Here is a 24,931-nt window from a genome sequence, read left to right on the forward strand (position 1 = left end):
CCCACAAGGTCGGGGGACAGAGGGAGGCGGAACGCCGCCATCCCGCTGTCTCCCGAAGTGGTTTGGAGGCGGGCGGCGGGGAGAAGAGCGCTTCTCCCCGCTGCCTGCCCCACCACTCCGGGGACAGCAGGGAGACGCAGCGCGTCTCCAGGCTGTCCCCGGACCTGATCTCAAGGCGGGCGGCAGGGAGAAGAGCGCTTCTCCCCGCTGCCTGCCCCACAAGCTCCAGGGACAGCGGGGAGACGCAGAGCGTCTCCCCGCTGTCCCCAGACCTGATCTGAAGGTGGGAGACGGGGAGAAGAGCGCTTCTCCCGCTGCCTGCCCCACAAGCGCCTGGGGGGGAAATAATTTTTTTTTCTTTATTTCCCCCCCAAAAAAACTTGATGCGTCCTATGCGGCGAAAAATACGGTAAATGGAAAAATGCAAGTGTCACATGTCTGTTCCTGCTAAAGATTATATATGCAGCCTTGGGAAAAGGGTAAGAGTGAGACTCCTACGCTAGTCATGTTTTAACAGAAGTTCAGTGCAACTTAAGTTTTCATTCATAGGATTTCAGCCACAAGTGTGTCGAAATTGTATCAACAAAACAAAATTCCTTCCAGTAGCACCTTAGAGACCAACTAAGTTTGTTATTGGTATGAGCTTTCGTGTGCATGCACACTTCTTCAGATACACACACGAGGCATGCACACGAAAGCTCATACCAATAACAAACTTAGTTGGTTTCTAAGGTGCTACTGAAAGGAATTTTTTTGTTTTGTTTTGACTACAGCAAACCAACACGGCTACCTACCTATATCTGGAAGTGTATCAGTGGCAAACTACTTAAAACAAAAAACAACACTAGTCTGCTGTTAATTAGACCTGCACACCTGAACACAAACTTTATATATCTGTCAGAAGAGCAGTGTCTCCTCCCCTCCAACCCCACATAAAAGGCTGCCTCCTGAAAGATAACTTAAATGTGCAAATTATGTGCACTGAGTTCAGACTCCATTGCACACCCTCTGCAGTGTTGGACTGAAGTTCAAACTCCTGGCCAAACCAGTCAGCCTAGTATATCAGATACTGTGATTCTAAATAAACATTAAAGTCCAGGGTCTTTAGCTGTGCCTGGCTGCCTTAACGGTCTGCTTATGCGGTTCCCTGAGGCACAGACATTCGAAAGCAGTGTTGGGCTAGGCCTTTGCCCCATTCAGCAGCGCTCTTCTAAACTAGCTGCAGTGGGGAAGTAAATGCACTCTGCACATGTGCAGAGGTTTTGATATACAGTGGTACCTCGGGTTACATACGCTTCAGGTTACAAACGCTTCAGGTTACAGACTCCGCTAACCCAGAAATAGTACCTCGGGTTAAGAACTTTGCTTCAGGATGAGAACAGAAATCATGCTCCAGCAGGGCGGCAGCAGCGGGAGGCCCCATTAGCTAAAGTGGTGCTTCAGGTTAAGAACAGTTTCAGGTTAAGAACAGACCTCCGGAACGTATTAATTACGTAACCAGAGGTACCACTGTACAGTACATCTATATAAAACGCCATGAACACTCCCCATCACCTAGAGCAATGGTTCTCAAAGGGTGTGGGATGAGAGGATGGCAACTGTATAGTTTAGCATAATATAATATAATATACTGTATAGTATAATATCAAAATAAAATTTTTGGATGTAAAACCAGGAACAGTATCCACACCTCTCAAGAGCATTGGCTATTCTAGAGTTCTCCATGACATAGGGTTGTGAGCAGGGATCTCAACTCAGAAACATAAGATAAGAAACATTGTGATAAGAGGAAATGAGTTTATCTCAAATTAGACAGAAAATAAATGAGATTACCAGGCAAAAGTGAGCTCACACCTCTTAGGGAGTTTGTATACATACTTAAGTATGTATTTAAGAGGCTCGTTTATATTTCGGGAATGATTCTTGTTCTTTATTTTGCTGCATCGCAGACCCTCCAAGTTCCCCGTTTCCCAGGGACAGTCCCGGATTTACAGAAGCTGTCACGGTTTCTGATTCTGATCCCAGAATGTCCTGATTTCCTTTAGGGTGTCCCTAATTTTCACAGGAAAAATGCTGGAAGGTATGGAGTTATGCAACCCCCGAGCTATCTGAAGGCAGCTCTGTAGAAGGAAGTATTTTAAGGTTTTGTGTTTTATTATATTTTTTATAGCTGCTGGAAAGCTGCCCAGTGTGGCTGGGGCAACCCAGTCAGATGCATGGGGTATAAATATGATGATGATATTTCAAAGAAGAAATGTTGGAGGCTTTGCCCCCCAGGGTCAGTATTACAAAGCAGTTTTGTTCTGTGCTATAAATTGAGCACTGCTAGGAGTGGCTTCTATCAGAGCATATCAGGGTGGATAAAAATCAATGATTATTATTATTTGTTTAAATTGGATTTTTTTTTTAATAAAATGCTTTTGGAGGAAAAATCTTTCTAAAGATAGTTTTCTATTTAAGTTACATTATAGTCCAAAGGCTATTCATCAGGAAATAAGGATTTGTTTTATGTTTTTCGTGTGTGCTAAAACTCAGTCTACAAGTGTTTTTTTTTTTTAATCATTTAACCACATCAGTTAACAACAACAGTTAACAACCATGGCTACATATGCTACAATGTTATCATTTTAGTTAAATCTAAAATCCTTTAAATTGTTATTAAGGAAATGATATATTTTCTCCTTCCAATAAAGTACAGCGGAAAAGTTGCCCAAATATAAAGTTAACTCATTAAACCTCACAATAATTTCATAATTATCTGTCCATGTATTTCTAATAGTATAACCAAATCAGTAATTTTTGATAGAACTGTAAAAACTACTCTGAAATTTTATTATTCCAAAAATGAAACCTTCCTCTGGTTGTAAATATTGTGATACCAGCAAGAATGAGTCTTTCTGTAAAAAGGAGAGAGATTTGAATCAAGTCTTACTGACTAGTGATTTAAATCGATTGGATTTAAATCAAATCCACCCTATATATAAAAGTATGTAATATATACTTTAATATATAAGATTTGCTTGCAGCGAGCCGAGGGTGTTTTTTATATATATACTCTGAGGATGTTTATCTGTGTCTGTGTGTGTGTGTGTGTGTGTGTGTGTGTGTGTATATATATATATATATATATATGCGCGCACACACACACATCTATATATACTGTGTATACACACACACACACACACACACACACACAGACTCAGAGTGTGTGTGTGTATATATTTATATATATAAACCCTCGGCTTGCCGCAAGCAAATCTTTATTCCGAAAGCCAGTGCAGAAACTTGGAGCCCCTCCGGCCTAGCCGACCCCCGGCGCGCGTCCACCGTGGCGGCTTCTCCCCTCAGAGGCGGCGGCGTGGCGAGCGGCCCTTTGCCGGCTTCCTCCTCCTCTTCCTCCCTCCCCCAAGCAGGCCCAGCCCCAGCCCCAGCCCCAGCGGCGGGCGGGTGCCACTTCGTCCCGGAAGCCGGCGGCATGGAGGCGGTGCTCCGGCTGCCACGTTGAAGCCCGAGCGGGTTGGAGCTTGGGGCCCTGCGGGCGGAGGAGGAGGCCGCAGCCCAGCCTTGACTTTCCTGGCCGAGGGAGACCGGCGAGCAGGTGAGAGGAGCTCGGGAGACCGAAGGGCGGGCGGCGGCGGCGGGTTGGGGGTCCCAGCCAGCCTTCCCTTTAAACTCGGCCCAGCTCTCGTTTTGCGCCGCATCCTGGCGACTCGTCTTTCCTAGGATTGCAGCCATTAACTTGGCGTTGCGAGGCGGCCGAGAAAGGGGGCGAGGGATCCACTTCGCCCACCCTCCTCGTTTATTTTTTTGCAAAAAGCGGGGGCTCCCGGTTTAGGCGTGGTGCTTTTAAAGAAGAGGCTTCTCCCTCCCCACTTTTTCGGAGATGCAAATACATAATGGGATTTCGTCCTGCCTGCATTTTTAGCACTGCGGCCCTTTTGTTGCATCGGCTTGGGGGGGGCACCTTCGCTCCCCCCTCAAGGGAGCATTGGGTTTTCCAAACCCCTCGAGGATCGACCCGAGTTTAGCCTTTCCGGGCCTTTCCGCTTTCTTGTTTCTAGGCATGCACAAGTTTTGGGTTGGAGAACTCGCATATCAGCAAAATCATACTGTTGCATCAATATTTTTTGCATTCATACACCTGAAGGAGCTGCTGCTCCCTTCCCTAGTTCCATATTTGAAAATTAGGATCCTGGCTTCAACAGCTAAGCACGCATTGAAATATTGCAGGCTTTTCCAACTTCCAAGAGACTTCGATCTACTTCCACTATAAAAAAAAACTGGCGGTGATCAACCCACTGCATTGACCAAAGTCGTTGAGCTTATTTTGGGAAGTCAAAGATTTTTGAGCTTTTAGGGGAAATCTAAGTTAAGGAAATCAAAGGGGGTGAAGTGGGAGTTGGCCACCCCTGAAATATTGCATAAAGTGCCGCCTTCTACAGCTAGTGTACCATGACAAAGACCTTCAGATTTAAGTTTTAGCCTATTCTCCGATTGTCTTGAAATACATACTGGAAGGTGTAGAGTCAGTTGATTATTGTGTTTAAAATCTCTAAGCGATCTTGAGCGTGTCACTGATATTTTCTACCCAGAAGAGTTTTCCTACTGTTTGTACACAAAGTGGCACTTTTATTTAGGACCACTTAATTTAGAATATCTACCACCCTTGGAGGGCACACCAAAGATAAGGCTAGTGATCAAATGGCTAAATGTTCATTGCTACCTACAGTGAATTTTGGAAAGTTGTTTTTCTGTATGAGTTTGGACATCTTTTATGATACAGTATTGTAATCAAATTTTGCACAGTGGTTCCTGGGTCAAGCAGCATGTTCTCATCTATGTTTGGATACAGTAGGATACCATTTTGAATCAAGCTGCAGTTTTTTGGATATGAGGCTGCTAGTAATATCACAGATATACACACATTTCAGTGTTAAGTTGTTGAATGGCAGACCGTAATGTATGTTAATACAAAAATTAGGAGTCTTGTTAGTTTTGGATTAATTACCATGGAACAACAAGAGTGTAATCTTGCGTATGTGCCATTGATTTTGTATTTGCAGTTGGTAGCAAGAGGGTTTGCATGCAGACTTGTATATTCTTAGGAAACATCTGCTTCTTAACCATGGTGGCTTATCAGTGATCTTCAACTGGTAAATTGGGATCCAGTACTGAGTTGCAAGCTTGAGCTAGGTTGGGTCACAACAGCAGTGTTACTGCCATACAAATAGATGATTAAAAATTAACAAATGGGTTCCCAAATGCATGTTTGGATTAAAGGCAGGTTCCAAGTCTGCAAAGTTTGAAGACTACAGATTTCAAGAGATACCAGTAACCTTGGGTCCCTTTTTCCTATTAATCTCTCTTAATGAGAGGCAGCACTTCCTTTGGTGCTGTGTTAGTATCAAAGGTTACAGTGCCAAGCAATAGCTTTCTTTGTAGCTGGACACCGTGGAAGGTTGTAAACTCCTTTGTATCTCTAGGACTAGCAGGAGACAAGGCTGCAGTGATACTTTGAAAGTTCAGCAATGGAAATATCTCTCCAGTACTGTATTATTTTTCTGAATTCTTTGGAGGACTTGTAATTTGTCCAGCACTAAGCGGACAAAAGTAATATTTTATTTATTTATTGTTTTTATACACAATCCTTCCTCCAAGAAGCTCAAGGTAGTGGGCATGGTTCTTGACTTCCCCACTGTATTTTAACAACAAGCCTGTGAGGTCGTTTAGGCTGCTCACCCAGGGAGCTTCATGACTGAATGGAGATTTGAACCCTGGCCTGTCATAATCTAACACCCAAATAAAGGCAGCATACTGGCTGTCCATGCACAAGTTGAAGAAGAAGCGGGCATGTGCAGAATTAGGAACAGTCACTATTAAAGAAAAGTGAATATTTAAGATGCTTCAAAAGGATATTTCTTTATTGGCTCCAGATCAACTTCCATTTTCACTGTATAGACTAGTGCTGCAACTCACGCCTAGATTCCTGTTGAATGATTTGTTGAAAATTCTTCGTTTCAGGAAGTGTGACTTTAAAAGCTGTACGGTACTTAAAATGAAGAAGTGGTATGGTTAGCTGTTGCAGGATTGGTACCAGAGAACACATAACATATTGTATTGCCTCAACTTTCTTAGCATAAGAGCACACAGGATTTTGATAGATTACGCACAACATGTACGATGTTTAAACCAGCAGAAGCTGGACAAATGAGCTAGAGCAATGTCAGAAACACAGATATATAAGACAGTGCTACAATTCTACAATTCTATGATCTCAACTACATTGCTTGACTTTTAGCTTGCTCTTACAACAGTTCACTTGTCCCTTTGTGCAAGAAGGAGAAATTCATACAATGGAAATGGAATTAACGATGGACTGAGACAGAGGTTTTTAAACTGGCTCGATGGAGATGTCAGTTGCCAACTTTGTACCCAGGGAATATCTAACACTGAGCGAGAGATTAGCCTTTGTTGTCTTTAAAAAAAACAATCACAGAGAACAGCGTTGGTACACAGTATTGAAAAGGCACCAGTAGTGAAAAGCAAGGGAAAATCAAAAGTTTGTTCACCAGGTACCAAGAAGACCACAACATGGGCACTAGATGAGCTTCTGTGGTCAGAGCATTCCACAGTTGGGGTACAGTCACTTCAGTTTCCTTGCTATGGAAAAAGGCTGTTGCTGAGACTACATTCACACAAGACGTAGTTTTTAAAATATTAATCCTTCCATGCTGTGCTCCTATAAGAATTATAGGGTTTCTGGTTAGGAGACAGCAAAAAGGAGTAGGGAGACTCAACATTGATGATATCAGTTTGAGCAGTTGGCAAATAATCCTCGAAAGTACTTTCTTGAGAGATGCTTATCTGAAAGTTTTGCGGTACTTTCTGCTTTACACTTTCTTCTTTTAGCTTGTTTCTAGTTCTAATTAAAGCTTTTGTGGCATGATCACACAGTTCCAGTTTAAGGTTTTAGCTAAAGCGTTTTAAGAGGAAGCTGTGGTTGGAACAAAATTCTAGGCAGTTGGCCATCGAAGTGAGGGCCACGTTGTCCTTTTCGCTGGCACTTTTTTTTTTTAAAGATATTTATTGAAAATTTTTAGGATATAAACATACAACATACAAGACATACACAACATACAAAAATAAACATACAAAATAATAAACAATTAAAAACACACATCAATTTTCAGTAATATAACTTCCATATCCTTATTTCCTCTGACCTCCTCGTACTTCCCTTCTTTGTATTCCAATTCAATTTGTTGGTTCAGCAAATCCTTACCATAAAACTTTAACCCATTTATAATCCTTTTTTTCCATATCTCCTAAAACATTACAGCCGGAAACCACTTTTCGCTGGCACTTAGGTTGAGGTCTGGAGGTGGAATTTTGGATAACGGTATTCCAGAACTTGATTGCAGTTTCTTCTTATAAATGAGTGCATGCCAGCATTCTATAGAATCATAGCGTTGAAAGGGACCATGAGGGTCATCTTAATCCAACCCACTTCAGTGCAGAAATCTCAACTAAAGCATCCATCTCTGGTGGTCACCCAACCTCTGTTTAAAAACCTCCAGCTAAGGGAGTCTACAACCTCCCAAACGAGTCCGTTCCACTATCAAACAGCTCTTAACTCTCAGAAAGTTCTTCCTGAAGTTTAAGTCAAAATCCCCTTTCTCATAAAGGTGTCTCCCCACTTATGCAGGGGTTACGTTCACAGAACAGGTTACATTAACAAAAACCTTTATTTACAGTGTTTTAATGCTCATTTGATGTTGTGTCACCTGGTACAGCCACTAGAAGGAATCTGCAAGCTCTTGCTTCTGCCTTTGCTTAACCACAGTTTAGCATTCTATCTGAACCTTAAACTGTGGTTAATGTTAACTATGGTTTGTTAAAACAAGCTCACTTCATAAACCATGGTTTCTACTCAACTTTTTTCTAAGAAACCATAACCAACCACAATTTGTTTGGCAGCTCGCTGCTAATCAAAAACGAACAGGAAAACGTCACTGTCAGTTTCATATATAGAGCTTCAGAGCCACATGCCCTGTTGGTATTGAGCCATGCAAGAATTTCTGGTTTTGAATGAAGCTGTTTGTGAGGAGGACAGCGAAGAAATATCATTCATACCAGAGTGCCATGTGAGGATTAGGTGTGTTTATTTATTTATTTATGAGCTTCATTATAGCCTTCAGCTTAGACAGTTTGCTTACTCCAGACCCAACCTGACTTCGGGCCAGAGCAGTTGGAACAGAATATGAACTCCCTAAGAAGAGCATTCCACAAGCGAGGAGCCACCACTGTGATTAAAACTTGTCTAGGATTTTATTTTCTTAATATATTCATACCTCGTGTTACGTTTGCTTCACATTGCGGCTTTTCAGGTTACGAACACTGCAAACCTGGAAGTGTTTGCTTTTGGGTCTCTGCACGCGCAGAAGTGATCTGCGCGCTTTGCGCATGCGCAGAAACAATCTATTGCATACGCGCAGTAGCGCGCTCTACTTACGGACTTTTCGGGGTGCGAACGGCACCCCAAAATGGATCACATTTGCAAGTAGAGGTACCACTGTATTGGTGGATATTCTGAAGACTACTTTGACGCAGACATGGATTTTATTTTTTATTCTTCCAATCAGAAGGATTTAAATATTGCCTCCTCCGAACAGTTTTGGGTTAAGAGCAGAGTGTGTGAAGTCTTCATTTTTGTCCAGTTTCTCACCTTCTCCTGTAGTGATGCTGTCTGTGTATTGTACTCTCTCAGCAGGATGAAGCTAAAAGAGATAGACCGTACTGCCATGCAGGCATGGAGTCCATCTCACCATCACCCCATCTACTTGGCTACTGGTGAGTTATTATTTCATTGCAATGTGAAAATATCATGTTTTGGATCCAGAGGTCCAATGAGCAAAACTCCTCTGCAAGTGGTAGGACTCCTGCCCTTTATGGATAGGGGCACTTTAGAGCCAGCCTTTTGGCTTCAGTTGAAGCTCCCAGTTGAGGAAAATCTCAGTCACTTGGTCATTTAGAAATCTGATACTAGCATGCTTACATCTGAAATATTAATTCAGATGTCTGCAGACATGGCACTTTAGTTCTGATGCCAGCCACTTAGAGATTTTGAGCGCTTTTTGAGCCCTCATTAAAATATTGCCCTTCTGAATGCTGAAAGGTGGTGAGAATAGCATGTAGAAAAAAAATAAAAATTACAGGCCAAAAAAGAAAAACTTTACCAGTAAATCAAAGCCCTTGCCTGTATTTGTTTGGGGCTTTTGTTCTCGCTTTTTCAAGTTGTTGTAGTTGTTACTTATTAGGTAAAGGTACCCCTGCCCGTACGGGCCAGTCGTGTCCGACTCTAGGGTTGCGTGCTCATCTCGCTCTAGAGGCCGTGAGCCGGCGCCGTCCGAAGACACTTCCAGGTCACGTGGCCAGCGTGACGAAGCTGCAGCTGGCAAGCCAGCACCAGAGCAACACACGGAAACGCCCTTTACCTTCCCGCTATAAAGCGGTACCTATTTATCTACTTGCACTTAAGAGTGCTTTCGAACTGCTAGATGGGCAGGAGCTGGGACCGAACGACGGGAGCTCATCCCGCCGCAGGGATTCGAACCGCCGACCATACGATCGGCAAGTCCTAGGCACTGAGGTTTTACCCACAGCGCCACCCGCGTCCCGCTGTTACTTATTAGACTTGTTAATTGGAGACCAAAGGTCTCCAAATAACTTACAACACTTAACTTGAACTTGTGCTAAATGTGAATTTGAGATTTGCTTTGCTGGACGAGACCAGCGTCCATCTGTGCTCATCTTCTCAACAGCAGCTGGTATCTCTTTGTATTCATAAGCTCGTCATGAAGGCACCAGCCTTAGTCTCTAGTTTAGCCCTAGCAGCTGGTATTTAGAGGTACATTGCCTCTGTACATTTCAAATCCAGTTATCTTTCATAGCTATTGAATCAGACTCCTAGGTATGTAAACCTGTTTAGTTCATTGAACTCTGCTCTATGTGGCTCAAACCCAGTTAAGTGTGCACAGGATTGCAGACTTAATAGAGTCAGTGGGCTTGTGCAGGGCTTCAGCACCACACTATACAGTGGTGCACTAAAATCCTTTCTTTTCCTTGGCAATTCCCAACGTTATTAAGGGCAAGAAAAATTCCACAACTGATATATAAAAATGGAGGTTTTGTAATGTCACAAACAGCAAAAAGATTCAAAATCTGATGAGGATGTGTTTGCGTGTTTTAAAAATAGTTTTTTAAAAACAGTGTTCAGTTTTATCTCTTCCCTTAAGTGTGTGAGGTTGTTTTGGGCTTCCCAAGTGTTATGTTTACAGTACATTAGTAGTAAGGTGTTTCACATGTCTCTGCAGGTACATCCGCTCAGCAGTTAGATGCAAGCTTCAGTACCAGTGCTTCCCTGGAAATATTTGAACTTGACCTGACTGACCCGTCGCTGGATATGAAGTCCTGTGCTACTTTCTCATCCACTCATAGGTATGTGCAGACTTTAAAAACTGTCTATCTGCTAATGTAAATGAAAAGCTCAGGATGTAAGTATTAGCAATCAAAGGGGCACAGCTTTCAAGATCTGGAGGTTTTTTCTCCTGATAGTTTATGCCATGATAAACCAGCTCTTGCCAAACTGGTGCCATCTAAATGTTTTGGACCGCAGTTCCCATCAGTCTCGCCTATCCATGTTTGTTAGTTTGGCTTACATCCAGCCCCAAGGTCCTTTGCCCACTGGAAAGCACACAGCTTGATTGTCATGCCACTGTACATTTGGGCATAACTCAGCAATGTCTGACTCTCCATACTGCTGCAGCAGAGAGAGAAAGCCCTACACAGAGCTGGGCCTTACTGTCCTTGCTGTGTCTCCTGTACTTGCTGGTCCCTGGAGGTGAGAGGGAGAAAGAAGATGTTGGCAAAAGCAACATGCTTCAGAACAGAACAGTTGCATCAGGGGTAGGTAGACTGTACTGCTCTGGCTGGCTCCCTGGCCCCCTAAGCACAGAGGTCACAACAGGGATCATATCAATTTCTGGATTCAAACCCCCTTTGGTTGTAGTCCTGCAAGACCTGGAGGGCCAATTTCCTTATCCCTGGGCTGTATATCCTATGTTCCTATGATGTACCAAGGCTCCTGGCCCTGCAGAAAAGCCCTGAATGGTGGCCTTTATCTGTAAAGGTGGCCTTGAATTCCTTCCTTGCTGCTATTGCATTTCCTTCTGCTAGAACTACAATTGTCCTGAGTGTACATTCAGCTAATGGGAATAATTCTACCTGTTTACTGCTTGAGCAGCACTTGTGCTGAGCTAAGAATGGCTGCTTCTCAGGACAAAGTGGCTTGGGTGGTGTCCATAGATGCAAAAGACTATGCTCCTCCTCCTCCTGTCGATTTTGAACAGACTCCATGAATCTTTCATGGCCGATTTAATGTCAAACAGCAAAAACACTGTGCTTCTCCTGGCTGCTTGCATTGTCGTTGGAGGTTTCTGGCTTGGTTACTTAAGACCGTTGTATTGAATTACTTTGCACTGAATACAAAGTCCTGGGCTAGAGGGGTCTTTGCCCTGATCCAGCAGACCTCTTCTCACGTTCTTACATCTTTTTGCAGGTATCACAAACTGATATGGGGTCCTCACAGAATGGCATCTGATGGGGATCTTTCGGGGGTACTTATTGCCGGCGGTGAAAACGGAAACATCATTTTGTATGACCCAGCTAAAATATTGGCAGGTGAAGAGGAAGTTGTGATTGCGCAGAAAGACAAGCACACGGGGCCTGTTAGAGCTCTGGATGTCAACCTCTTCCAGGTTAGATCTTTCTTTCTGCACCTTAATCATGGTGCCTAATATAGCAGCACTTGAGATGATATTCAGTCCTTATTGCATGGGCCTGATTGTGTGTTCTCTGTTTTATAGACCAACCTAGTTGCCTCTGGTGCAAATGAGTCTGAGATCTACATATGGGACTTGAACAATTTTGCAACGCCTATGACTCCAGGAGCCAAGACTCAGGTACAAGACGCATACCGTATTTTTTGCACCATAACACTCACTTCTTTCCTCCTAGAAAGTAAGGGGAAATGTCTGTGCGTGTTATGGAGCGAATGCCTGCGGGTGGCGGGGGGGATCTGCTGCAGTCGTGAGCAGAGGATCCATGGTTCCCCTTCCTTCCCTCCTCCGTGGTTACAAAGCATGGATCCACATGGATCCTCAGGATTTTTGCATTGGGCTACTCCAAACTCACTGTCAGATCACATGTCTGTGGCCACAGCATGAACAACAAAAATCATATATCCACTATTTCGTTTAGAATATTTTTTTTCTTGTTTTTCTCCTCTAAAAACTACGTGCGTGTTATGGTATGGTGCGTGTTATAGAGCGAAAAATACGGGTATTTTCCCCAGGTCTTAAATCCATTTGATTGGCTGGTGAGAGAATGAGGCAATTGTCATCTTACAGTCTGTTTATGATTGGGGATGGGGAGTCTGTGGTCCCCCAGGCATCCTCAAACTCCCATCAGCCCCTGCTGGTGGGGCAAATGATCAGGTGATGGAGGTTGGGTGTCCAGTTACATTTGGAGATTTACCGGTTCTCCTCCCCTACCTAAGATACTTTTGGTGGAAGGGAACTTCTTAGAATCCTGTAAAGCTTTTTGAGAAACCTGTAATTGTGTGATGATACATCCTTCTGAAAAGTGCTTGGAGATTGTAGAGATGAACGGATTAACCATGAAACTTAGGGTAGCTGACTGCTTTATTGAGTAAATGACAGGCTAAAATTATTACTGATTGATGTGTGTGTAAACTTGAGTTGAGCCTCAGGTACAACTCATTTAAAGTGAGAACTAAGGATAATAGGTTAAACTAGTGTTTCCCAGCCTTGGGTCTCCAGGTGTTTTTGGGACTACAAGTACCATCATCCCTGACCACTGGTCTTGCTAGCTAGGGATGATGGGAGTTGTAGTCCAAAAACACCTGGAGACCCAAGGTTGGGAAACAGTTTTTATTGTCATTTTCAATGGAGGTCTGCCAAGTTTTTGAAGAGCTTAATAATAATGTCTGGTCTGCCAGACGTTGCATATTTTAGTGATGTAGAATGAGAAACTGATGATGGGTTCTGTTTCCAACAGCCTCCTGAAGACATAAGCTGCATTGCTTGGAACAGGCAAGTCCAGCATATCTTGGCTTCTGCAAGCCCTAGTGGCCGTGCTACAGTGTGGGATCTCAGGAAGAATGAACCTATCATCAAAGTCAGCGACCACAGTAACCGGGTAACCATTCAGCCAGTTTGTTGTAGGCACTCACGCTAGTCGAGTATTTGTTAAGGCTGGTTGAAAATTTCCTTCTGAGGTGTGGGCATCTATCTTCCTTCCCCATGTTCGTAGAGGAAGTGTAGGGAGCCTTGGGCCCAGAGGCTACATGTGGCCCCCAAGCCTCTCTACCTGGCCTTTGGGGGTTTCTCCAGGCCACAGCTGCTGCCCTGCCCCAGGCTCTGCTTCTTCTGAGTGTTTCTGCCTTGATTAAATTTGTCCTGGAACTCCTACAGTGCCTCTTGCTTGTCTGAATGGAGGATAGAGTGTATCAAAACTAGCTTAAGGTAAAGACAAAGGGACCCCTGACCATTAGGTCCAGTCGTGACCGACTCTGGGGTTGCGACGCTCATCTCGCTTTATTGGCCAAGGGAGCCGGCGTACAGCTTCCAGGTCATGTGGCCAGCATGTCTAAGCTGCTTCTGGCAAACCAGAGCAGCGCACGGAAACACTGTTTACCTTCCCGCTGGAGTGGTACCTATTTATCTACTTGCACTTTGATGTGCTTTCGAACTGCTAGGCTGGCAGGAGCAGGGACCGAGAAACGGGAGCTCACCCCGTTGCGGGGATTCAAACCGCCGACCTTCTGATCGGCAAGTCCTAGGCTCTGTGGTTTAACTCACAGCGCCACCCGCGTCCCTGAGTATATCAAAACTAGCTTAGTGCCCTGTTAAATTTCAGATTCCTTGCCCCCACCCACTTCTGCCTCTGGAACCTCCCACCACTGGCATGTCCTTCCCCCTTCCCAGGTTGCTCAGAAAATAATGAGCTGCAAAAAAGATTCCTCTCACCTGACATAGAGTAACAACATGGAAATGGTTTTATCGTATTTTCCCCTTGGGAGGAGTAACCCTGAAGGTCAGCCCAAAAAGACTGAAAATGATAAAAGTTAATGAAGTGCTCTACTTGTTGTGAGCATTGCACAATCTTTCTGCTCCCCCACCTCTTGTACAGGGAAAAATCCTGTAAATTGGGCCTATACACATGTGGCAGGGAGTGTGAATTGTCTGTGTTTTCTTGCATGCATAGAGGGGGGGGGTGCATGCCTGTTCTCTCCATCTTTGGCCTGTTCAGGTTGTGAGCTGGCCCATTCATAAATACAGTATGGATGAGTCGCAGGCCCTGCTTGCAGGTCTCTCAAAGGGATCTGATAGACCCCAGTGACAACAGGATGCTGGATTAGATGGGCCATTGGCTGTACCTGCAAAATTAGGGTAAAGGGAAGTAGGACCCACTGCAAAATGTTGCAATGCATTCTGTGCTAATACAGGGACATGAGCGTGCTTGTATGGTATATCTGCATCTGTTTTGGGAGCGACCAACCACATGGGCAAAAGCTTTTACATGTGCCCAGCCCAGTGCAGAGGCAGAGGTAAGCAGCACTGGCAGAGAGCTGTGCAAAGGAGGTCTTGGATAGAAGGCAGCGGTCTGGTTTCTTTTAAGCCTGCTTGATCTTGCTACTGAGAGCACTGGTTGTACAATTTCAGATGCACTGCTCAGGGCTGGCCTGGCATCCTGATGTCGCTACACAAATGGTTCTGGCTTCGGAAGACGACCGGCTGCCTGTAATCCAGGTGTGGGACCTCCGATTTGCATCTTCTCCGCTTCGTGTTCTAGAAAGCCATGCAAGGTATGTGCATATTTTTGGTCTTTCGCAGATCTGACTGGCTGCGTGGTTGACAGACGTTGAAAATGCTAATGACATCCTCCTTCACTGCTAGCAGCAGTTTGCTATGTGGATTTTGCTATGTCCCCACAAAAACAGACTGCTTAGCAAAAACGATTGAATACTTACGCATTGCTAAATCAACAGGGAGAGTAAGAGGAAACACCTTACAAAAAGATAATAAGGAATGGACTTTCTTTAAAGAATCTCTTAAAAACTATGTGGAGAAGGTAGATCTCCTGACAGACAGTGAATAAATCTAGAAATAAAGAGAATATAATGAACTTAGCTTGGAAAATATTTGGAAGAATCGAACATCCAAAATGAAATGTGTGCAGATTAAATAAATGTAAACTAGCACGATGAGAATGGTTGGAGGTCAATTCATGGTAGGTGTGTTCATGTTGGGTATGTATATAGGTAATGTATGTTTTGTAGATATGTATGTTTTGTATTGTTTGATATATGTATTGTATTGCATGTTTATAGATTCCGATGTACAATAAATGTATTTAAATATTTTCTTAAAATAAAAATAAAAATACTGCAGGTATTTCAGAGTTTGTTTTCAACTTTTACAAAGGCTTCATTGGTTGCAACTTCTTTCACAGGGGCATTTTGACAATAGCTTGGAGTATGGCGGATCCCGAACTGTTGCTGAGCTGTGGAAAGGATGCTAAAATTCTTTGCTCCAATCCAAACACAGGAGAGGTACTGATTGAACACTTGCTTGCAAGCTTTTGAAATGGAGAGACATTTCTTGTTTGGCTATTGCAAAAAGAGTGCACAAACTTTGCACTCAGAGCAGCAGAACGAGGCAGAATTAGCTTTTGTCTCCAAACTAGCTTTCTGGATGTGGCTGGGTGGTCCTTCTTAAGCCGTTTAGGTCTCTGCCATTTTTATTGTAATATGTTTGGTTTTGGATACAGGTGTTGTATGAGCTTCCGACCAGCACCCAGTGGTGCTTTGACGTCCAGTGGTGTCCCAGGAACCCTGCTCTTCTCTCTGCTGCTTCTTTTGATGGGAGGATCAGCGTTTACTCGATCATGGGGGGAAGCACTGACAGCCTGCGACAGAAGCAAGCAGACAAGGTATTTAAAACAAAACACTGTGTATCAAATTGACGGAAGACAGGTGTTTGCAATGCATGATGAAATACTTCTTAAAAATTGCTTTGACTGTCAAAAGTTACTGTTGGAATGTCTGTACGCACGCCGTGACTGTTATCCTGAGAGGAGTCCTATTTGTAGGGTTAAAGAGAGAGAGAAAATCGTTTGGTGGCACCTTGGAGCTAACTTTTTAGAAGGTTTTTATTATAAAATGGTGGGGTGTTGTATGTTGCTATGAAGCTGTGCATCCTGCTTGCCAAAGAGAACGATCATGTTCTTTTTTGTATGGACAGATGAGATATTGACAGGAAATGTTTGAAGCTCAGATGGGCTCCTAATCCACCCCTTGAATATACAAACAAATTAAACTCCAAAAAGCAAACCCAAGAATTGATAACTGGTTGGGTAAACAGGAGTGGTGATAATGCGCATGAGTTTTAGACCCATCTGTCTTTCTCTTTCTCTCTCTCCTTTTCGAAAGCTCTCATCCTCCTTTGGTAATCTCGATCCATTTGGAACAGGGCAGACACTTCCTCCATTGCAGCTCCCACAGCAGACCACTCCACAGAGCAGAATCCTGCCCTTGAAGAAGCCACCCAAGTGGATTCGCCGACCTGTCGGTGCATCTTTTTCAGTAAGTGGACTCCTAATTGCACTCTAATGGGGTGGGCTGTTTAGCCCTTCTGCTGAGTTGCCTGTTCTATGAATGTGTTGTTCTGCTCCTTTGTGAAGTTTAAAATCGAGGATATGCGGTATATCACGTTCCCCTTGTGATGAAGTAATCACACAACCGGCACTCGGTATAATGTGTCTGTGGTGTTAAGCCCCGTTCAAAATACTGCCGTGAAATTAGATCTTCAGCTGACAGAGTGTGATAGATTTGCTAGGGACAAACAATTATAGGTAGAGCGTCTGCTTTCATCTGTCTCTTGGTTCAGAAAAAGGTTCAGAAAAAGCTCACCACTGGTGAGGTGTTGTTACTTCTTTTATTATTAGTTCTACATCTTTTACGAGAATGGGGTAAATATATTGATTAACTAAGCCCCAAAATATGTCACTTAATTCCTATACTTTCTCATGGTGGAGAGTTCGTGTGTGTGTGTTTTTAAGCTATGTACTCAAAATTGTGACATGGCTCCAATGGCTTTGCTTTCCCTCCCCTAGTTAAGAGACTAGGAGCCCCTTATAGGTCCTTTCTCCCATGCAAACTCTGCCCATTTCAGCAATAAATAAGGGGTGGGGAATCTTAGGTCCAGGGCCCAAATGTGACCCTCCAGGCTTTTCTGCCTGCTCCTCCAAATTCTTCCCAGGATACACCTTTCACCAATCCTGCTTTCCATCCTCCTTTTTGCCTAGCTAGAATGTGTCCTTGAATTTTGGTCATGCCTCTTGTCTGGATTGAGGACAAGGAGAGGTACATGTAGAAACCAGGTAAAACTTGTACCTGTTGCTCTGCCTACGAGGGCCTTCTGGCGGTTCCCTCACTGCGAGAAGCCAAGTTACAGGGAACCAGGCAGAGGGCCTTCTTGGTAGTGGCACCCGCCCTGTGGAACACCCTCCCATCAGATGTCAAAGAGAACAACAACTACCAGACTTTTAGAAGACATCTGAAGGCAGCCCTGTTTAGGGAAGCTTTTAATGTTTGATGTATTACGGTATTTTAATATTTTTTGGGAAGCCGCCCAGAGTGGCTGGGGAAGACAAGATAAATAATATATTATTATTATTACCTTAGGCTCAGTCTACCACAGGGCATGTGGCCCCTGGATTCTTTCCCTTGAGCCAAAAGTGGCTCCCCATCCCTGGCACAGCATCTTCACAAATCTACACTGCAATGTTAGTTTGCAACTCACCCACCCCTCTCAAACTTCTGCTTTAAAGCAAACCTCAGATCTCCAGAACGTTTTTTTCTTTTGAGCGTGCATATTAAAACTAAGCATGGATCTTGATGGTAATGGATTTGAAACTCTTCCCTAAACCGTATCTGCGCTGCCCTTGAATTCCAGTTTGGCGGAAAGCTAGTTACCTTTGAGAACAGCAAGCCCCAGCAGCAAGGAGCAGAGCACCCTCAGCATCACTACCACGTCTACGTCAGCCAAGTTGTCACCGAAAAGGAATTCCTGAGCCGCTCTGATCAGCTGCAGGAGGCTGTGCAGGCAGAAGCGTTTGTCAACTATTGCCAGAAGAAAATCGATGCTGCCAAGAATGACTTTGAGAGGAACGTGTGGTCTTTCTTAAAGGTAATCTTAGATTTTGACTGTGTATTAGTAGCTCCCGGTCACTTTAAAAACCAATGCTTTGCTAGTACAGTGGTGCCTCGCAAGACGAAATTAATTCGTTCTGCGAGTTTTTTCGTCTTGCGAATTTTTCGTCTTGCGAAGCACAAAATCCCATAGGAATGCATTGAAATTCAATTAATGCGTTCCTATGGTCAAAAAAAGTCCAAACAAAGCCAAATTTGGTACAACAAGAGTTTATTAAGTGCTCTTTAAAGTCACATATACTGTAAAGAGCATTTCAAAAATTGAAGGAACAATAAATTAAGTTTCTAAACATGACAGAAAAACATTTAAAAATCAACAAAGTGTACAGTACATTTTCTGACTCTGGGGGACAACTCGAAGAAGGTTCCTCTTCCACTCTTTGCTTCTTGCTGAAGAACCCCCTCCTCAACTGTTCCCCCAGCCACCCACCACACAGAAATTCAAATCCAGATTTTTAAAAAAACAACAACAGCAGAGTGGCCCAATGGTCACAGAAAATCATAAAAATGCAGGAAAAAAACACACAAGCTTCCAGATTCTTGCAAACCCCTCCCCAACACCAAGTCCTTGAATTCCAAACACCCCAACCCAAAATCCAAACCCCCCCAAAAAAGTTTTAAAAGTTTAAAAGAAGTTTTGGAAAAGCTTCAAAAATCACCAAAGTCTTCAAAAACCTCAAAAAGGCTACCACACCGCGTTCTATGAGTTGCTCCTCGAAGTCAAGTCGCAACTGTATTAACGGTGTTAAGAAAAAGGAAACAAACTTGCAAGACGTTTTCGTTTTTCGTCTTGCGAAGCAAGCCCATAGGGAAATTCGTCTTGCGAAGCAGCTCAAAAAACGGAAAACCCTTTCGTCTAGTGAGTTTTCCGTCTTGCGAGGCATTCGTCTTGCGGGGCACCGCTGTAATGACCACAAACTTGGATGCCTTTAAAAGAGGACTAGACAAATTTGTGCACGATAAGGCTATCAGTGGCTACAAGCCAAAATGGCTATGTTCCACCTCTACTGTCACAGGTGGTATGCTTCTGAATCTCAAGTAGATCTCGACGAAAGAAGAATGGAGGATGAAATTAATGGACTATGCAGAACTAGATAAACTAACAGGAAGGATTAGAAACTGTGGGACCAGAAATTTGCAGAAGACAGGTGTAAATTTACAGATTATTTGAAAAGTAATTGTGATGATCAGACTACGTTTGTAGGTTTGCAAGAAGTTTTGTGAGGTGAATTATTGGAACTATTGCAAAAATGGATAAAAGGGAGGATGGTTAGTTAAGATAATTAAAGGCAATATGAATTTAAGAAATGCATAAGAAGTGGTTAAAATGGTGGATCATCAGAGGTGCTGATGGAAGTCCAAAAAAAAGATTGCATAAGTGGTGAAGTTTTGTGGTATGTATTATAATTTATATGTCAAAATTAATAAAAATTATTATATATAAAAAAAGAATCTCAAGTAGAGGGAGTGCTGTTGCACTGGGCTTCTGGTTGGCCACTGTGAGAATAGGATGCTAGACCAGATGCTGGCCTGATCCGGCAGAGCTGTTCTTCTGCCATGTTTTTGCTTGGCAACACCGTCAATGGTGAGAGATGATGGGAGTTGTAGTCCACCCACATCTGGAAGGCACAATGTTGGCTCTCCCTGCTTTTTAGCTTGGACTGCCGTCAAAACGCACAATTCTTTGTACCTCTCTGCTTAATGCTCCATTGCAGTCCTTCCTCCTTGCAGAGATACAAGGGGCGTCAGGGTTTCGTTAGCATCTTGCTGCAAATTCACCAGGTTTGCTTTGCGACTGTTAATTGTACAGAATGGGAGGTGAAGGATGGAAGACATTGGGGGAAAGGGAATAAAAATGAAATCTCTGTTTTCTACAACGCTTCCTTTTTCCTAACATTTTTTTTAAAAGGTGCATTTTGAAGAGGATTCACGTGGCAAATGCTTGGAACTCCTGGGCTTCAGGAAAGATGACCTACGGAAAAAGGTAAATGCTAATGCTAATAATAAAAATAGTATTTGTACACTACCCCAGGCACAATGTTTTTTTATGAAGCTGTTGGCATGGTCAGTCATCAGTAATTCTGTGTATATAACTGAATGGCTGGCACCTAGAATCATAGAATCATAGAGTTGGAAGAGACACAAGGGTCATCGAGTCCAACCCCCTGCCAAGCAGGAAACACCATCAGAGCACTCCTGACATATGGTTGTCAAGCCTCTGCTTAAAGACCTCCAAAGGAGGAGACTCCACCACACTCCTTGGCAGCAAATTCCACTGTCGAACAGCTCTTACTGTCAGGAAGTTCTTCCTAATGTTTAGGTGGAATCTTCTTTCTTGTAGTTTGGATCCATTGCTCCGTGTCCACTTCTCTGGAGCAGCAGAAAACAACCTTTCTCCCTCCTCTATGTCCTCATTGGCTTTTAATGGAATTTGTTTATTGTGTTGATATTTATGTGTTGTAAACAGCCTTGGGGTTTTTAATGTAGGGTATTGTTTTTTAAAAAATTAAATAGAAATGAACTAAAAGGTTTTCATTATACAGACGTGATTGAGTCTCGAATGTACCTTAATACCCTGCTCCTTCATATCATTTGCTTTCTCTTGACAAGTAAAGGCCAGATTAGCACACTAAATAGAAATAGCCTTTAAAAATATGTGTGCCAATCTTTGAAACAGCTCTTTTAAATACAAGATTGACATGTGATAGAATAGGTCCTTCAATAAGCAGAGGAAAGCGTTGCAGAAAAAAAGAGTTGGCAGTTGGGAGCATTGAAGGTTTCAGGGGTTCCATTCCAAGATAATCCATAATTCTTTTTCCTTCCCTTCAGATTTCTTTAGCTCTCCATAAAGAGAGTCTTCATGGTAGAGAACCAGAAGAGGTAAGGAAACAAATGCAAGGTTTTATTATGCAAATGGGATGGAGTTTGGAACTTAACTCACTTTTCCTGCAACGTCCTTTCCTTGGCAGCCTAGTATTTGCTCAAAAAGACATGAATAAGCCAAGCTTGCCGTCATGTTAACCTGCATTTTACAAGTTGCGCTTCGGGCAGTAAAGGTTCATATTAATTGCAGAATAAAACTTCAGCCTTTTTTTAAAAGACTGTGCAGGAGTTATTTGCTTTTTTCATTACTCCAATTAACCCAGTTCACAGGAGATAAATCCACCTTGACCCAAGTCTTTATGGTTTGCCTCCCTTCCTCCTCCTCCCCATTAATGTTCTTTACAATTCTGATGTGGCCTCTGCGGCAGCATTTTATGTTGCTGTTGGACGTCTTGACAGTGTAATAATACATCTCACTAACCTTCCCTACTTTCTCTGGAAAGAGTTATTGCACATTGTCTCCACAGAGCCAGTGCTTTCCCCCCCTGAGTTCTGAATCTATAATGTTTAAAAGGTTGCTGGAAACCTTTGAAGAATGAAGGCCATAGATCTCTCCGAAATCCTGGCTTGAGAGGAACAGGAACTGCAGTGCTGCTGCAGTTTTGTGCTACTGAGGAAAGGCGGGGGGAATAGCGAAGCTTTGTAAATTCAGGAACTACTTTCTCCAGCAGGGTTAGAAGCAGACAGTGGATCAGAGTATAATCAAGGAAATCACTTTAGATTTGGGCAAGCCAAGGGCCTATACATAGTGCCTAATATAACCAGCTTTTCCAGCATTTATAAACAGCCTCAAACCCTTGAAAATCTTTCTCTAAATGTTTTGTTGCTGCAGCACCTCCACATGACCCAAACATAGCCTGAATAGGGAGCTGTGTGTTCATTCGCTAAGAGCTTTGCTTACTAATGACTTCCTGGTGTTTCTTTTCCTTATGCCTCGAGTCCATTTGCTCCTCAATCTTAATCCCAGTCCTCTGTTTTCTTGCATCGCTTTCCTCCTTCTCTCTTTCCCCTCTCTCTAGTCCACTCTCTCCCCTTCCCGTTCAGTGTTCTAATTCGCCTCCCTTTTAAAGCATCTGTAGCACCTCATTTCTGCAGCCGTACGTTATTTATTCATCTCTCTGTGTCTCTTTTGTGCCTAAAGGCACCTGGGGCAGCTCATTAGAAAGTTATTTTGAAAACTAAATGTAGCTAAAATGCCGCAAGATAAATAAGTGAAAGTGAGCAATAAAGGCTTGTAAAACCGTAATAGGAGGAAGCGCTCACAAACCAATGCAGGCGAAGAAAAGCAGTTGCAAAAAGCTCATGGAAATGAGATGGTCTTTACAAGCCATCAACACCAAGAGGGGGGAGCAGGGAAGTTTTGGACCTGCCAGGGGGCCACCACTGAGAAGGCCCTGCATTGCGTACGCTCCCACCGAACTTTAGACGGTAAGGGATGTGGAGCAGGGCCTCTGCTGACGATCTTAACAGTCAGGCAGAATAATGTTGGGTTAAGGAAACACAATTCCAGCCTGTATCAAGAACTAAGAGTTAGCATCTAGGATCTTAGGCAGACCCACATAGTTTTGTTCTGATCACAGTTTTCATAACATTGACACTTTCGACACTGAGGGAAAGTGTCAGCAAAGTTGATGTTTGTCTGTGATGGCAGGCATCCTCAAGCAAGCCTGCAAATTATTTCTCTCTCCAGATAACAAGGGATAGTATCTTGCCAGCTACTAATGGTCGTGCAGTTTCTGCTGAACTTTCTGGTTCATAGCACAGGGTTTCCCGTAAGGAAATAACATGCATTCTGCTACTAAGCTACCCTCCTTATCTTGAGTTTTTTTTTTTTTATCCCTGACTGTCGCTTCTGTGAGCTTACCTTCTACCCATTCCTTGTCTGTGTGTGGGTTGAAAATATCCTCCTATCTGAGAGTCAGTGTGGTCTAGTGGTTAGAGTGCTGGAACAGGGTCCGGGAGACCAGGATTCAGCCACAAAGCTTACTGTGTGACCTTGGGACAGTCACTGCTTGCAGCCCAGCCTACCGCACAGGGCTGTTGTGAAAATAAAATGGAGAAGGGAAGAACCTTTTCCCCTGTTTTAAAGGTCCTTAGAGAAAAGGTGGCGTATAAATGCAGAAATAAGTACAATACGGTTGGATATTTTGACAAACGTTTATTAACAGGGTGTGAGATGATTTGGAAAGGAAAGCCGAGAAAGAAGCCGCCTTTTTGTCTTTAATTGGGTGCATAGGTTTATACTAACAATGGGAACTGTTTGGTGCTGGCTCTAACTGCTTTGGTGTCTTTCTCTCTGCCTAAAACCTTTGAAAACATCCTTTCCTCTTCTGTGGGAAAGAATTTAGAGGAATCTGACCAGCCAGTGCAGAGTGATGGCGAAGAAGGTGTGGCTGCTCAGGATCAGCTCTTGGGAGAGGTATTCATTCTCTTCTGTACTAAACATTGGGTGCTTGGTTGCTGACTCCCAACTATTCTGTTTGCTCTGAAATATTCATATCCCGTACACTCATAGACAGGAGACTGAGTGGGGCAGGGATGGGGAGTCTCAGGCCCCATAGGGCTGAATGTGACCCTCTAGACCTTGTTGGAATTCCCTCTAGGCTCTACCCCTTCCCCAGTCACACCCTCCTTGAGTGTTTTCCCCCCATACTGGAATTTGTCCCTGAACTCTGATAACACCTCTTGCTTGCATTAGAGTGGAGGATAGAAGTGGACGAGAGATGTCTCTGTGTAGAAACCAGTATACATGTGTAAAATTTACATTAATTGCCCTGCCCACTTTTGCCTCTGGTCGTGCCCAGCACTTGCTCTGCACACTCTTGCCTCTGCCCCCCAAGAAGGGTTGTGGGGCTACCTTTGAAGGTGACCTGGAAGCTACAACTAATCCAGAATGCGGCAGCTAGACTGGTGACTGGGAGCGGCTACCGAGACCACATAACACTGGTCTTGAAAGACCTACATGGGCTCCCGATACGTTTCTGAGCACAATTCAAAGTGTTGGTGCTGACTTTTAAAGCCCTAAACGGCCTCAGTCCAGTATACCTGAAGGAGCATCTCCACCCCCATCGTTCTGCCCGGACACTGAGGTCCCGTGCTGAGGGCCTTCTGGCAGTTCCCTCGCTGCGAGAAGCCAGGTTACAGGGAACCAGGCAGAGGGCCGCTTTGGTAGTGGCACCCTCCCTGTGGAACGCCCTCCCACCAGATGTCAAAGAGAAAAATAACTACCAAACTTTTAGAAGACATCTGAAGGCAGCCCTGTTTAGGGAAGCTTTTAATGTTTAATAGGTTATTGTATTTTAGTGTTCTGTTGGAAGCCGCCCAGAGTGGCTGGGGAAACCCAGCAGATGGGCGGGGTATAAATAATAAACTATTATTATTATTAATTAATTAATTAATTAATTATTACTACCATAGGCTGACAAAGGTCCACTATCCCTGTAGAAGGATGTGAGTGCAAGGCTGTGCATTTTCTGCACTAAAAATTACCCAGATTCTCTTGCACCAACGAGGGAAAAGAAAGAGTCAAAGTTTGCAGCTTGAGTAAATGCAACCATTAACCCAAGTTATATGTTTTTCCTGTGAAGGCTAGGCACTGGTTCTTCCCCCTGTTGCACAGTACAGCTTCTTAACTTTCTTTTGATAGGCCTTGAGAACTGACATGCACCAGGGGGCAGCAATGCCTGGAGACCT

At 43.6% G+C, this 24,931-nt stretch overlaps 1 protein-coding gene across 12 annotated transcripts in view; it reads left to right on the top strand.

The window, feature by feature from the left end:
• Positions 1-24,931, top strand: part of SEC31A (SEC31 homolog A, COPII coat complex component) — a 62,016-nt gene that overhangs the window by 4,139 nt on the left and 32,946 nt on the right. For 8 of the 12 annotated variants that reach the window (XM_081206932.1, XM_081206933.1, XM_081206935.1 and 5 more), the window contains exons 1-14: positions 3,467-3,598; positions 8,768-8,850; positions 10,374-10,497; positions 11,618-11,816; positions 11,925-12,020; positions 13,138-13,278; positions 14,805-14,947; positions 15,595-15,694; positions 15,913-16,074; positions 16,574-16,726; positions 18,099-18,332; positions 20,265-20,339; positions 21,185-21,235; positions 23,580-23,657. In XM_081206932.1, the coding sequence (XP_081063058.1) occupies positions 8,772-8,850; positions 10,374-10,497; positions 11,618-11,816; positions 11,925-12,020; positions 13,138-13,278; positions 14,805-14,947; positions 15,595-15,694; positions 15,913-16,074; positions 16,574-16,726; positions 18,099-18,332; positions 20,265-20,339; positions 21,185-21,235; positions 23,580-23,657 (1,635 nt within the window). In that variant the 5' untranslated portion in view covers positions 3,467-3,598; positions 8,768-8,771. Of the gene's footprint in view, positions 1-3,421; positions 3,599-8,767; positions 8,851-10,373; positions 10,498-11,617; positions 11,817-11,924; positions 12,021-13,137; positions 13,279-14,804; positions 14,948-15,594; positions 15,695-15,912; positions 16,075-16,573; positions 16,727-18,098; positions 18,333-20,264; positions 20,340-21,184; positions 21,236-23,579; positions 23,658-24,931 lie in introns of those variants that run through there. The other 4 variants (XM_081206928.1, XM_081206931.1, XM_081206927.1 and 1 more) reach the window with 4 other exon arrangements.

This window comes from Podarcis bocagei, assembly GCF_964188305.1.
Source record: "Podarcis bocagei genome assembly, chromosome: 9".
NCBI classification, from domain to species: domain Eukaryota; kingdom Metazoa; phylum Chordata; class Lepidosauria; order Squamata; family Lacertidae; genus Podarcis; species Podarcis bocagei.